Source organism: Amphibalanus amphitrite, unplaced genomic scaffold (genome assembly GCF_019059575.1).
Source record: "Amphibalanus amphitrite isolate SeventyFive unplaced genomic scaffold, NRLGWU_Aamphi_draft 001134F_arrow, whole genome shotgun sequence".
NCBI classification, from domain to species: domain Eukaryota; kingdom Metazoa; phylum Arthropoda; class Thecostraca; order Balanomorpha; family Balanidae; genus Amphibalanus; species Amphibalanus amphitrite.
In genome coordinates this window covers 158,561-174,041 of record NW_024882628.1, presented here as the reverse complement: position 1 = coordinate 174,041, position 15,481 = coordinate 158,561, and the positions used below count along the sequence as shown (strand labels likewise).

The 15,481-nt window shown below is 50.2% G+C and overlaps 1 protein-coding gene across 2 annotated transcripts in view; it reads right to left on the bottom strand.

Annotated features, from left to right (window-relative positions):
* The window catches only part of LOC122370472 (protein phosphatase 1 regulatory subunit 27-like), a 41,844-nt gene that overhangs the window by 18,343 nt on the left and 8,020 nt on the right, over nt 1–15,481 (bottom strand). The window contains exon 2 of one of the 2 annotated variants that reach the window (XM_043346131.1): nt 8,202–8,748. In XM_043346131.1, coding sequence (XP_043202066.1) covers nt 8,202–8,373 — 172 coding nt within the window. In that variant the 5' untranslated portion in view covers nt 8,374–8,748. The remainder of the gene's footprint in view (nt 1–8,201; nt 8,749–15,481) is intronic. The other variant, XM_043346132.1, reaches the window with a different exon arrangement.

Here is a 15,481-nt window from a genome sequence, read left to right as displayed (position 1 = left end):
TGTGTACTTATAAAAAACTTTTTTACCAGTCCTTCCCGAAGACCAGCCGATTCACCATGACTCCGTTACAGACCAGCCGTTGAGCGTCCCTATGACCAGCCATACGAGTCCTTTTCACATAACCACACGTTCCAACTAACATCACGCGAAGAATCGAGTCACTAGTGGCTATCCAGTAACTAGCCTACGTACCGCTACCTTCCAATCCAATAAACGGTGAAGCAACATATGTCATTGATATTTCCGACGAATGGTGACATGACAATTGACATTCATGTGACATTCACGTCGAGATGGCCCAGACGACATGTCGAGATGCCGCCTGAAACGGTCCAAACGCGGCTCTCTACCTAATGTCTCAAGTCCTTCCATTCCACACATGGTTCGCTCTGTAGGTATAGTGTGTACACATCGAACTTCTTTCCATATTCAAAGACTTGGAGGTTCTTACTCTTTTTCTCCATATCTTCTTTATTTGGTGTATCTATTTGCAGCATTGTTGGGAGTATGAAGAGCAAAAGAAGTGATTGTGGGTAATGTGACACGGTACTGGCTCCTTCAGGATCCAACCTCTATAACCTGGACTTGTAGATCTGGTGGCGACGACATACCTCGGCGAAGGCATGTTCTGTCGGCTGTCGGCTGATGAGACACTACCGTGATACTACGATACCGCTGCTGCCGCCGCTGCCATTGCTGCTGCTGCTTCTGATGTTGATGGTGCTGCTGCTGCTGCTGCTGCTGCTGCTGCTGCTGCTGCTGCTGCTGCTGCTGCTGCTGCTGCTGTTTTGCCATTATTGCTGCCACTGCTGTTGTTTCTGCTGCCGTTGCTGCTATTGCTATTCTTTCTGCTGCTGGTACTGCTGTTCTTGTTGCTGCTGGGGCATTCCACGTCAAATCAAACACCGAAATCCGTCATCCCCTTCGATTTTTCTGAAAATTTGTAGGCAGACTGGGCATGGTTCAAAACTGAGTTACGTATAATATTTTCGAAATTTGATAACGTATCGCCGAGATATAGGTCATCGAATATAGCCAAAAATGCCAGACATCATTTTTTTAAATGCTTATAACTCTGGTTCCTTTTCTGGTATCAAAATGATATTAACAGGGTCTTGTAGGCAATTGATAAGGCTTTGATTTTTAATTATAAAATTAAATTGAAGTGACCTTGAAATGCATTTGACCTTGAATTAAAACAGAAAAATTTAAATAGCAAAAAACACGCCACCTTCGATTTGAGTAATTTTTACATATTATGTCCGTCACAATGTTCCTAACCATCTGTGAAAAAATTGGAGTGGGCCATTCATAACTTTCGCGGCAAACGCCGTTTTCATGCATCAACATCACGCAACCGCGCGTGACCTTGAAAGACAGAATCAAGACATGCTTGCTTGTGTACGCTTTCTGAAATGAATGATTGCTGATTAGTGATATCCCAAACTCTGCGAGAATGGAAATGCATAGTCATCGTAGTCAAGCATTCACGTTCCATTGTAAAAGTGTCTCAGGCAAACGGTATTTTGCGGTGAATTTTGAGCCGTGTGGAAATGCATCATGACATAAATTCAACGAAAACATTATCACGCAACGATATCTTCACGTCTTTTTATCTTCACTATACGAAAGAACATACATTTTTGAGTATGTTTGGGGAATTTCTAGTTAATCCGATAATAAATATGGCAGTTAGAGTCCTGCTAAGAGTAACATGTCGCCGGCTGAGGCGGGATCGGCCGACGCGGGAAACGCAGCAGTCACAATTTTGTGTTTACACGTTCATATTTCAATTGTTTACCAACCTATTTTCAGAATTCTTTCACCATAAGATTGCCTGTACATTTCTTAGTCTTCTCACAAAATTTGACGCGAATCGAACGTAATCAGCGGTAAGGAGCGCGATGTAAAGACGGAACCGTTCCGTTCCGTCCCGGCACAGTCTACAATTCAGGCGGCGCGTAGCGGTCGGCGCCGGCTGCCGAGTCGCCGCGTCGCCGCGGCGACAGGATGTTCACTTTACACCGCTATTACTAGAACAGTTGCGAACCGATTTTCTTATTGCTTGCACGATGAGATGTGCAATTCAATTCTGGACAGGTAGCCATAAGTAATTTCGCATCAATATTATGAGATATTGGCGAAAAACAGGAGGGGTGGGGCGAAATTCACTCTTCCCCCTCCACTGCGCGTGCTAACATACGTTTGCATATGTGCCATTTTCTTCAAAACTTATGAATGGCCCACTCTAATCTTTTCACAGGTTGTTAAGAATATGGTAGGCAATAAAATATATGAAAATGAGCCAAATCGAAGGTGGCGTGTTTTTTGCTATTTCAATTTTTGTGCTTAAGAACAGAATTAAGCTAATTTCAAGGTCATATATTTAAGTCGATGCAATTCTAAACAATTGCTTAAGAAATTACCTAAACAGTAAGGTTTATTTCATTCAAATCAAACAAGTACAACCAAAGTTATGGTCGTTCAAAAATATAAAGATGCAACATTTTATAAAAATTTGTTGCCCTATATTTAGAAGACCTGTGGTCAGAATGTGCAAAAAACATCAATGTAATGTCCGGGGCGACACAGGAACTCGCTCACAAATTTATAATGAAATCGCTGATGGTAAGGTGCAAAACAGCCGATTTTTGTTCGATTTGACGTGGAATGCCCCTGCTGGTGCCGCACCTCCCCGTTGACATTCGCCCACACTCTGTTGCTGAAGCGGCCGCGCAGCAGTGTTCTCCTGTAGGCGGCCCGTAGTTTCCCGTTGAGCAGCCCGTACGCCCAACCCTCGAATGTGAACCCCAGCAGACGCAGCAGATGCAGGAAGCCGTAGAGTTTCGGCACGGCTTGCCAGTGAGTGGCCAGCCGCAGTATCGGACTCACGATATCCATCGCCACGGTAAGAAGAAACACCAGCACTACCCGCTTAAAGACGCGGTAGTTGCGGAGGAAGTTGCGACTCTCCTGCAGCCGGGCGACGTCGTTCTGCAGCTCGTGCACCCGCCGAGAGAGCTGGCGGTTAGTGCGGAACCCCACCCAGAAGGTGCACGAGAAGAGGCCGATGGTAGCCAGTGAGAAGGACACCAGTTCCACCTCGACGATCATGGCGAACACTACGGAGTAGTGAGTCTCCCAGCGGCAGCCGGGGTAGACAGCCGTGCCGTTTCCGCGGCCATGCACGCTATCTGCGACAGTCACCAGCCCCATAGCTCCGGTCAGAGACGACAAGGCGAACTGGGCGGCCCAGGTGGCCCAGGTGGCCGCCACCAGCCAGCAGCGCGCGCGGACCATCAGTGACAAGTGCTGCAGCGGTCGGGAGATGGCCACAAACTGGTCTACAGCCATACACAGCTGGGCCATCTTGGAGGCGACTCCAAACCCTATACCGGTGTACTGCAGAGTCCGGCACAGAGCTACCGTGTCCAGCTGCAGGAGGTCGTAGGCGCCGACCAGGGACAGGTTGACGCCCATAAAGAGGCAGACGAAGGACATGTTGCCGGCCAGGACGGCCACCGGCTCTTCCCAGAGACGACGGTCGCTGAGGATGGTGAACAGCGGAAGGGAGTAGTTGACGGTCAGCAGAAGCCCCACCAGGGTCTTCAACCACGCGTACCACATCACTGGACGGCAGACAGGCTATCTCCGGGAATGGGAACGCCACGCCACGACACAGCAGTGAAGCATCTCCGGAACGTCGTTTAAACGTCACGGCACTGCAAACAGGCTATCGCCGGTAGGACGTTATCACTCATCCTATCACGACACAGTCATGTGCCTACACACAAAACGGTGGATTCCTATGCCGCGAAACCACATTGTGGCTATCTCCAGAGTGGCGGTACCACACCACCACGGCACAGCAGTGTGGCTTTCTCCGGAACCAATGTACCACGGCACAACAGTGTGGCTTTCTCCGGAACTATTGTACCACGGCACAGCAGTGTGTCTTCCTCCGGAACCAATGTACCACGGCACAGCAGTGTGGCTGTCTCCGGAACGGCGGCGCCACGGCATAGCAGCGTGGCTATCACAGAGACAGCGGCGCGTTTGTATCACGGCACGTCTTCGCCCGATATTTAATGCTGATGTGCAGCAGTAACCATGGTTTCGACGCCACACCACACCAGCCGTGTCACCGGAACGCAGATTGACTTACAACACTGACTGGCTGGGATCTGGACTCTAGCTTAGTGGACACAGGACAGAAATATGTAGAGAGAAGTAAGTTGGCCGGGGAATTTCATCGATGGACACCAACAATTTATGGCAATCCACCCAACAATTGCGAAATATTTGGCGCAAGTAAGGGCTTTCGCCCTGAAGCTGGCTTCGCTTTTCGGTATAAAAGGGTTATAGGTATTGCTTGTGGCGAAATAATGCCGACTGTACCTGGCGCTAACGTCCGAAACCAATTACATTTTCTTTTACATTTTTCTTATGATCTTCATTACCGGACGCAGATTGGATGACGTACGAACCTATCACGTCTCCCGTCCCGATTCACAGCATAATACCTTTGACAGCGTATGGGAAAGGTGCACTTGTGACGGCCGTGTTTGCGAGAAATGATCTTGCCAATGACAAGTCCAAGAAAATATCTGTCGAATTAGGTGCTCATAAATTTTGATGCCACAAGGTGGAAGTTGATACATTACCGAGTGTCCCGGTTAAAAAGTTGGGAGGGGCTCAGTCCCCCCCCCCCCCGCTCCCCAGCTTTCGCGGCTATGGTTTGTTTACACCATGACCAGACCCACACCGTCGACCAAGCCTCTGTGACGTCACCGATCGGGTGGGCCTCTGATGTGTTCCCTTGGCCGTCTGCACGCGCAGACGACTGAGCTGACAGGCGAGGGCTGAGCTCGGGGAGCTGAGCCGATGGTAGGCTGGTAGCTGAGCTAGGACGGCAGCCGCCGCCGCGCCGGCCGGATTTGACAGCAGCGGCGGCTTTACGCCAGAGCTGACCATTTGAGCGGCTGTCTGAGCGCGGACCACCGGCGCCGGACCGGTAACTGTGATGGATGGCACTAATCAGCCAGACACCCGCGGCGCCGCCGACCGCCGGCTCCAAAACAAATCGGCGCGGCCGTCCGCCGCCGCCCGGCGCTCTTTTGTCTCTGTGGAAACAGCGGGGTCCGGCAGATCCTGTAGCTATACCTGTGGGCCACACAGGTCTTGTAACCAAAAGCCTGAGGCGGGACGGTGTCGCCGGTTTCGTAAACTGGGCTCGGGAGGGTGTGGCCTCCGTCGCCGCCGTGCTACTCTCCGAAGCCACGCGTGAGTGAGCTGTGTGGGTCGGGCCTGCGGGCCTTGGCCCGTGGCCCGTGCGTCGTGTAGGCCGAAAGCCGTGGGCCGCGGGTTTGCGGAGCCGGGAGCTCCTCTCGCACGCCGCAGGCTGGACCGATTCCAAAGGACGCAGCTGCAGAGAGCGGGCGGTGTTCGAATGTAACTGACTCCGTTTATGAGTCACCGTGCTGACAGAAAGAAGTTCAATGAACTGAAGATTCTCCTTCCCTGATACAGAGAGCTAATGAGAACTTAGAGGGATTTATAATAGTTATGAGTTATTACAAACAACATTCAAGTAGCCATAAAACAACATTTTGTCCGCAAAAGCTCGTTCATGCATATTGTTTATAAAAAGGCATGCACGTGTTGCCCCTGAATGCACGGCAACTCCGGACGAAATGCGGAAAGCACATCATAAATTGAAAGTTAGAAGTTTCAGTAGGTCCAAGTAGTTCCAACGAACCATTTAATAGCCGGGCAGCCGTCTAATGCCTCCGCAAAACCCCATTTACCAATTAAGCGCCGGCGCCAAGGGGCCATACAGACGATGTCGGAGTCGTCCGACTTCATCTGTATATTTTCACGTCAGCACCGGCTGCAATAAGACGCGCCGGTTAGCGCAAGCTGCATACACAAGCGCACAAATACACTCATCAAGCGGTCATAAAAACCCCGTCTTGTCGCTCTGACTAATCCCCCAGCGTCGCCCGAGCGTGCTACCGAGCGCTGTGAGACCCTGTTTTCGGGCACATGGATTCATGAGTGGCGCCCGGCGCCGAGACAGACATGGGTGGCGCCCTCAGCTCTGAGCGATGCCACGTGCCACGTGTCCAGGTCGCGTTACTTCACTGGGAACTGGTCGAGTTACAGTGGGGTCGGCTGCGTCCTGAACCAAAGCGAGTTACTCACTTCAGGACATCCGAGTAGCTACTTCGACAAGGAGGCTGGCTTAGAGACGTTGGCTGATCGTTCGCAGTTTTATAAGTGTTTTGAAAAAAATGACTATTCGGTTGTTACGAGAGTGGACGGATTGTATTGTATTGTATTAACATTAAATGTCCGTCCGTGTTCCCACAGTTTTTCAGGACATTTTAAACATGGTAGAGATGTACACGGCAGTAATGTAAACACAAATTTCCACACAGATGTACACGGTAAGGTGCCAACGTACGGTAACATACACTACATGGCGCACAGCAAGGCACAGAGTACACACTACACATTACACAGTATACGCGATCCGTGATACTATCCCTGAGCAAGTGAGCTGGTATGGTTCACGCGTTTTTGCACCTAAGTTTTTTCCTGAATTCTTTTTCTGACGCTGTTTGTGTAGTTTCTATTGGAAGTCGATTCCATTCAGTTGCGGCTCGGTACGGGAAAGATCGTTGTGTAATAGACAGACGCACTTTTGGAAGGTGGAGCCGATTGGTACATGCCAGGCGGGTCACTCGAGTGGTTATGTCTGATCTTTGGTGAAACATCCTTTTTAGAGCTTTGGGGGCGTCGCAGTTATTCAAAGCGCGAAATACTTTTAAACAATCACGCTCCTTGATGAGCTCTTCAATTGTTGGCCACTGAAGCGCACTTAGGGTGGGTGTGATGTGCTCATGGCGGCGTGTTCCGGTTACTACACGGGCTGCGAAGTTTATTACTTTCTGAACGCGAGATATTTGGTTTTTGCAGGCCCCACCCCAAACTGGCAAGCAGTACAATATCTGGGAAAAGACGTGTGCCTGGATAATCAGAATAAGAGCCTCAGCAGAAAAGTGACGCCGGAACCTGTTTAAGGACGATAGAATAGAGTAGCAGCGTCGTAAAACTTCTGTAACGTGTTTTTGCCAGGATAACGTTTGGTCTATTTTCACTCCCAATACTTTAATGTTGTCTGAAGGTTCAAGCGAACTTTCACAAAAGTCAAGTTTGAAATCAGAGACTCTCTGCAAAGCTGATGATGTGCCGATTAGAATGAAATCTGTTTTGGCAGAAATAGCTTGGTTGTTCAGACAGGCAAACCAAGATTAGGATTCCCATACTCGGAAGGGCAAACTGACAGAGACGCTGATTGCTGGCCAGTGCCTGTGATAGTCGCAGGGAGCCCGGGGCAAATTGATTAGCCACTCTGTGAAAGTGCGAGGCCCATGCTGGTATCGTAATAATGCCTGTCATGTCAGACCCGACTTTTTCACTTGATTGTTCACTTCGTAAGACACACAAAACACCTCAATGTCCGTATCTAGCTATCGCCGCTCGCAAGAAGCCCACGAACATTTATTGATTAAAGTCAGGGCATAGCGTGCGGGTGTGTAAAAAGCCTGAGCCTTACAACCCTATGAACTAGGTTGATGTGTTTGGCGTAAAAGGAATTGACTACAAACTACAAAGACCGATGCTTCTTTCTGTTCAACGGCGAACAAAAAGTGGACACGCTGTTCTGTGTGTAACGAAGCGACCAGGTCAGTGACGTGTTTCTGGCAAAAACACAAATTTCTTATAAAATGAATCCACATATCTATTTATATTTGTTAAGTTCGCTGCTAAATGTAACATTGAACTCAAACGAATGCAGTTTAATCTTCTACATATATTTCACGCTCCTCTCTTTTAATACGGTGAGCCATTTTATACCCTAATTACAAAACCAAACCACAGAAGCATATCACCTGAGCCGGCCGTACCCGGCTGGAGTCTGTCCTACCCACCCGGGACTGGAATGAATTGGACTTACATACTTGTCCCCCGGAGAAATCAGTCCCGTCCGGGGCCGTACTTACTTGTCCTTTCTGTCCTCGGAGAGTCTGTCTCGACCAGGGGCTGGACTCACTGTCCCCAAAGGAGTCGGTCCCACCCAGGGCTGGGCTTCTGGCCCCGAAGGGGTCTATCCCTCCCGGGGCCGATCAACTGACCTGCCGAGTTGATCCTGTTGACATCGATATCGACGCTGGCTCGGCGCAGCATGCTGACCACGGCGTCGGCGTCGTTCTCCTTGACGCTCTCGTCGAAAACCACCTCGTCGGGGAAGCGCACCCGCCGCCGGCCGGGGTTCTGGCGCGCGAACAGACTCGCTCTCCGGCTCATGGTGGCCGGCTGGGGGAGGACAGTCGGATCAGGTCAGGTCAGGTCAGGTCAGGATAGGCTTGAGTTTAGGCCAGAGCAGGTGCCAGTTAGGACAGGCTGTCTACTGGTACTTGGTTAGGGCAATTCATGAGCTAGTTCAGCTGATGCCATGCTAGCATAGCTGAGAAAAGGATGCAGTATTTGGGCAGCACAAGCTGCGTTTCATACGTCAGGCTGGCAAGCGGCACGGCTGATAGTCAAGAAACGGGAAGCCTGAGAAGGATAGACTAGTCTGATATTGGTCTGAATACTGGTACTGGTACGGCTGGTGATGCTACAGTCAGGATTGACGCAGGCGACTCGTGCTGATCATATGTCGTCCGTGGCGGCGGGTGCCTGCGATAAAAAAGAGCTCGATCAGACAGGAATTCAAGTAGCAGCAGTCAGGGGAGTTAAGGCTACGGTCACACCAATTGCATCACATGTCCCACACTTCCATCGATGTTCGCCTATCAAATTTGATCGAATTTAATCAGACTCATGGACAACGGACATCCGTAGCGCTGGAAGGAATGCAAGGGATCTTGAGGAGAGGTGCGAATAAACCAGGAGGAGCTCTGTGTTGTACTTGCAACGCTACTGGAGCCCAATTATGTAGTGATAAACAAAATACGCTTGTCAAGAGTCAGCAGCTAGTCTGTGTTTTTTATTTCGGAGCTGTTATGAGTCACGAATGCATGTCTTCAGTGAGTGTTGCAGAGCTCCCAGGAGTACAAATCTATGTCGCAGGCCATTGCAATGAATCAATACCGCCAGAGTTGCCAGTGACCCAGAGGTGTGTCGTCAGTGAAGCGGTATACCCTCAGCTCAGTCACCGCACCGCGGGTCCCCATGGGGACCGGTGTCCCTACCCACCGTCGTGGATGGCCGTACGACCGAGAACGGCAACCCATGTTAGGCCGTTTATGGTCTGTTCACTCAGTGTTCAGCAATCAAACCGCTGTCCTCAGATGGATTCCAGAAAACGTGACGCCAGCCATACATCTTTATAAGTGACGTGAGGCCATCATACTTGACATGTGCAAAAGCAAGACCATGGAGGGAACCTTACACTTATATGTACAGGAACAAGGTGATTCGCCGAGCAGCTTGTATAGGACGGCGACCCTCACATCCATGTCACTCAAGTCACGGCCCAAAGGAAGCCACACAGACAGATGCTGATGATAAGGGCGATCAGGGGCTTCCTCGCGCGGCAACTGAATCGATAGCCACGTCTTTGGCTTATATAAAAGCAAATGTCTCCTCCCGTGACATTCCCTATGAAGTAGGTATTTATAAGGCGTAACAAATTTAGTGCTCGAAATAGTGCAATTAGCGGCAACATACATTAGCAAGAAAACCATTATTTAAAAATATTCTAGATAGGCAGTTATATTTACATACAGGTCAGTACATTTGATTTAGAAGGTTAGGTAAAAATATAGTTTTGATTAAGATAAAAATTACGATCAGAAAAAAATGTCTTAGGTAATCGAAATATACCGCATTGATACTTGCATCGGTGGTAGGGCACTCGCGATAAACACGAACGCTAACTCACAATGATCTATTAGTAAGCAGATGTGACCTCTCACTACTGCCTGCCGCTTGCCCGTGAGCAGATGTGACCGGTCATCGGCTCGTCCGTAGGCAGATATGACCGGTCACCACTGGCTGAGCTGATGTGGCCTGTCACTTCTGGCTGTCGCTCGTCCGTGATGACTGATGGTGACGTCAGGAGGTGTGTCCAACAGTTTGAGGGCGTGACGGGTCCATTGGCTGCGCGCCGCATTTGGCTGATATACGAGTGGGTGGCGAGTGCTTCAGATGCGATAAGCAGGTCGTAAACCTGAACACATGCGCCGTTTGATCTTCGATCACTGCGCTGGTAAAATATTCATCAGTTTCTGTGTAGAGATGGCCTTTTCTGGACAGTGAATCAAAGTCGGCAAGGCGAAGTGTTTTAAGTGAATCTTAGAAGCGATGTCAGTGATTATATTCCAAGCATGAAGCTGCAATTCTATGCGTAACAGGTGATGTGACTGACTACTTACAACCCCAGAAATCGTGTCGCTGTCGGAAGCTCTTTTTCAATTCTACCGATACTTTGTTGTTGCCTGTACAGCGGAGTGTTTGTAAGTCTCTCCCGAGTCTGTCACACCCTCGACACACATCGTTGGTGTCCCCGAGCCGTGCCACACTATTGGTCAATGCGGCGCTTACGTCAGCACCATCAGCACCATCAGCAGCTGCCGAACACGGCCCCGGTGACACGACTCCTCCATTTCATGGAGACACATGCATAATGCAGGTGTTCAGCGGCAAATGAGCCGCAGCGGCGGCGGATCTGCGCCTGCGATACTTGTCCAGAAGATGGATTAATGTGTCGGCGAATTTCTCTACTTGGAGCCGATGCAAACCGCCGCTGTCACAGAGACAAACGATTCATGACTTTCGGTGACTTGAGACAAATTGTTACAGTGCAGTTAAACGCGTGTTACATGATAATACAGGGCACATTTCTGTATCTAGGGGAGGTACTGCTCCAGCAAGATAACTAAGCCACTAGCAGCGGCGAGGACATCCAGCCAGTGCCTGACGCCTGATGTCAGTACTTGATGTCAGGATGTCAGTATACTGTTTGCAAAAGCAGGCAATAACAACAATTTGTGGTTTTCTAATTTCTAGGTGATAGGTGGACTTTCTTTTCCAAGAATTCAACTTCATTGGGTTGGGCCGATTACTCTTCCTAAATACAATAAGAAAAAAGGGCACAGAAACGACTAGTGATCCCGAACACTGATTATTGCTAGCGCGTTTGCAAACTGCTTCGGCTGTTTGCTTGGCAATCTGCCAACGAAATCCACGATAATCGCAAGCCGTCTTTGATGACGCAATTTGATAAATTCTCCCGGTCTTTATGATACGCATTACTGCATTGGAGAAGTGGCGCAGCATATTGATAGCCGTCATTGCGCCGCGCACACGGCTGTCGCTGTCTCCATATTCATCTGTCGTTCATACAGACCGTGAAAAATGTCCCGTCCACTGGCAGTCTGACACGGGCGTATGTCCGGCGCGTCAGACCGCCAATTTGACAGCCCTCTAATCGGTACTCGGAGGATCGCCTGCACCTCCGGCAGCGTGCAATAACACCTGCTTAGCATAGGCCGGCGCCATCATCTCCGCAGGACGGCCACAGGTAAACAGAGGGCTCTTAGTGAGCGTGCCGCCGGTGCTACTAAAGCACTGTTCACGCCAGCCGGCTGGCGTTGATCCGTCCGTCACTCTGACGGCACCATCAGACGTGGCCGAGCATCTGGCGCGGAACGTGCCGCACTCTGTCAGCACCCATCATACCCATGCCGGACGAATATGAGGCACGGAGTCCAGAGGTGACAGAGGGTTTACTGTACCTAATATCGAGCGCTTCTCAGACCTCGTTTAGGTTTGGCTTGCATTGAAGGCCGAACAGCTCGTGTGAAATGTTCACAATGTAAAACAATGACATTGCATGAACCTCTAAGTGTATTTTTATGTATTCATGATTTTCGTGGACATACACCACAGTCCACGCTTTATTATTTTTCAACGACGCATGCAAAACAATGATTTGCGTACAATAGAATCATGACTTTTGCATTGGGTCTATCGTACGTGGCAGACGTTTCTTCGTCTATCTCTCATTCTCCTCCAGCAGTTCTCCCGCGCGGTGACGACAGAGCTACTGGTGGGAGTCCCGGGTTCCGTCCGACGGCCATCTCGGCCTCGTGGGGTGGCTCTGAGTGGTGTCGGCGCGACCCGGCGCCGTCGGGGGAGGTCAACATGCACCGAACAGCCGGTAAGCCAGCTCTTACACCGACTTACACGGGGGCACTCCGTCCATCTGCGGCGCGGACATACCTGGGCGCGGCGGGAGTCGTACCGAACGACGCCGGGGGATGGGTACGGCACCGGAGTACGGCACAGGATCGTGAGACATCGGTCTGTGAGACTTCGCAGCCATTGGAGCCAGTACGGCAAAGCGCAGTGAGACATAGGACCGTGAGACATCGCAGCCAAACTGCATAGCATACGTTCTAACTAGAAATCGCAGCCAGGCATATTGCCTAGGAAGTGAGGCATATAGAGCCAGTACGACTTACGCTGAGTACGATACACGACCGTGAGGATTCCAGCCGGCATCTTTCTGCAGAGGATGTGAGACATCGGACTGCCAGGTAGCTTAGGACGTGAAAAATCGGACCGAGATACAGTACAGGACCCAGCTGATTTAGGATTGTTAAACATCATGACCAATGCTGACCTGGCCAGCGTATAGACAGGCGTGCAGAGAACGACAAATTGATCCCCCACATCTGTCAGTGTTCTGCGCTCGGCAATATACCATAACTGACGGCACGGCGTTTAACCCAAGATACATATCAACAGCATTCATTTTATTCAGCCATTAATCATATACGGACTCTGACAAAGCCCCAGTTAATCGTTCCACAAAAGATGCAGAGTGATATGGTGATGAATCGCAGGTCGAGTTTTTCATTTAAGTGGATGACGAGTTGTTGTCATCATAAGCCGGAAAGCTTGTTCGAGCCATCAGGATATCTCGTCTACAGCAGGCGCTTAAGGAAATTTTCGCCATGGTCGCTAACACCCATGATGATGTGCAAATCGCACAAATCAGTGTTTTCCGTTTGACGTTCTCGCTATCTTCGTCCTTTATTTCCTGTGGGCTGCGTCATGCATCGTAACACAAATCCTACTCGACACTTGGAGCACTTGTGGCAGCTGTTTATCTTTATCTACGTCTGACAGCTAACGGCGGCATCACAGCAAACAGGACGCGTGCTGTGCGCTCTGGGAGCCGGCGAATCCCCGCCTGGATCGCCGCTGGCCGCCGGCCATGTATCGGGCTTTGGAGGATCGCTGGGACGGCTCCAGGCAGGTGCAGCGTTCCGGCACGAGCTGGGGGTGACTGCCAGCGCGCTCCGGTGCCACCGAGGCCGCCGCCGAGAGATACAATCACCGGCGGATCACTGGGGCCGCGCCGGCCGGCCGGCAGCTTCAGCGGAGCGGAAACAGCTCTCTGTGCGTCAGCTTTCAGCGCAGCGGCCGGCAGACAGGATACCGGGCGTTATCGCGGTGTCATACAGCTGATAAATCGGATGGCAGATCTGCGGCGGTGTTGTTTTAGCGACCCTCGCGCCGGGGAGCACCTCCCTCCCCGCGGGACATGTCGCCGGGTACGGCGTGGGTCGGTCGGGCGGATCGCGCTGCACCTGTATTAGATAAATGGATTGCTAATGACCGCGTGCCAATCAATTGGCTGTGGATATTCATTCATTATTTTGCATTGCATAAGCTATGTAATTGCGGCGGCGTTTCGCTGCAGGGCGCGGGGCGAAGTGAACCGATATGTCATGCCAACCTGGGTGGCTCGTGTAACGAAAAGGCCCCGCTCGGAACCGATCGATAATGTCCGTACAGATGACATGTGCTCTTACAGTGCAGGACGGCTTCCATGCCTTATCATCCATTGCGATTTTTCAACATTGGCCAGGTGTTCAGAAACGCAAGCTGCAGAAAAAGTTCACAAAGTATAGACCGGGTAGCAATATTACAAAATGTATTGTCTGCATGCCATTTGTTGGATTTACGTCTTTATTGCATATAACTATTCGATATCCTATCATTTGACAAATACCCGAATTCCAAGTTATTTAAAGGTTAGATACGAATGTTAAAGCTCTGCCGTGGGGTATCGTCATGACCCTGACGTTTTGCCCCGTCACAGCAGTGCACAAACGCATTTCTCCCGCGTTTTTACTGTTACTCTTTAATAGCGTTTACCGCCGTTTTTCTGTCTCGATAGCGAAACTTAATAATCCACATTAACAGGCCTTTCAGCACACGTTGCAAAACATTGATCTATATCTTATCACAACCCAATGTTAGGCGAAACACATTTAGGCAAAAACGCACCGTGGTGAGACATCAATCTGCATCGTTTCATTTCGTAATGTTTCGTTTTTGTCGTCTGCTTTGTTTCGGCAGTCTCATGTGTTTACCGCACGGCACGTGCCACTTATGTCACGCACCCTTGACAATTACCAATCACCAATTATGTGTTATTTCTTGCTGGTGTAAGGACCGCGCCCGGAAAGATGGCACCTAATGGCTGTGAATTCAGCGCCGCTGCCGACACGAAATGGCCTCTTTGGACAGCGCCGTGAGAATCGGGCCAGGAGTGGGGTGGAGCCGAGAGGGAGGGGTGAAAGGAGGAGAGAGGACAGACGAGAGCTGAGGTACGACCAGAGAGGAGAGAGAGAGAGAAAGAAGGAGAGAGAGAGAGAGAGAGAGAGAGAGAGAGAGAGAGAGAGAGAGAGAGAGAGAGAGAGAGAGAGAGAGAGAGAGAGAGAGAGAGAGAGAGGGAGCGCGCAGAGGGGCGACCGGAGAGTAGACAGAGACTGAGAGGACAGCATAGAGCGAGTGGACAGAGCACGGCAGGGAAGACATCGGCGTGAGTAGAGTGGGTCGGTGCGTTCGACAAGTTCACTGGCAATGAGAGCTGGAGGTGTTCGGATTTTTTGTGAATGTGTTTTACATAGCTATTTGGATCATGGCTGTCAGACTCAGCCAGAGAAGAAGTGGGGCTAACGCCTACGGCACTTCTCTTCTCTCAAGACACTTTAAATGAAATATGCAAATACAAGCTCAGGAAGTGAGGCGCGCGAAATGGCAGGTCAAGTGAAGATATCAGTCGTTTTTTAGGAGTACTTAAGGGCTAAGTACCTACACTGAAATTATTTTCCTAGTGTCATTTTATAAATCAAATATTTAAAAGAACGATAGCAAAGTAAATGGCGATTTCGCAAGCAAGTGATCAAAGTGAGGCATTGCTTCGGGGAAGCGCTGAAGGCGCTCGTTCTGAAAAGCCGAAGCACAAACTATATTGTACCTACCTTGACCTGACTTGAATGTGATATTATCCTTATCGACTTCTAAAAAGGCATTTCCCACACGGTGTCAGCTCGTAGGTCTCAATCCAGAGACATGAATTGTCCGGCGCTCATTGACATGCCGCCGA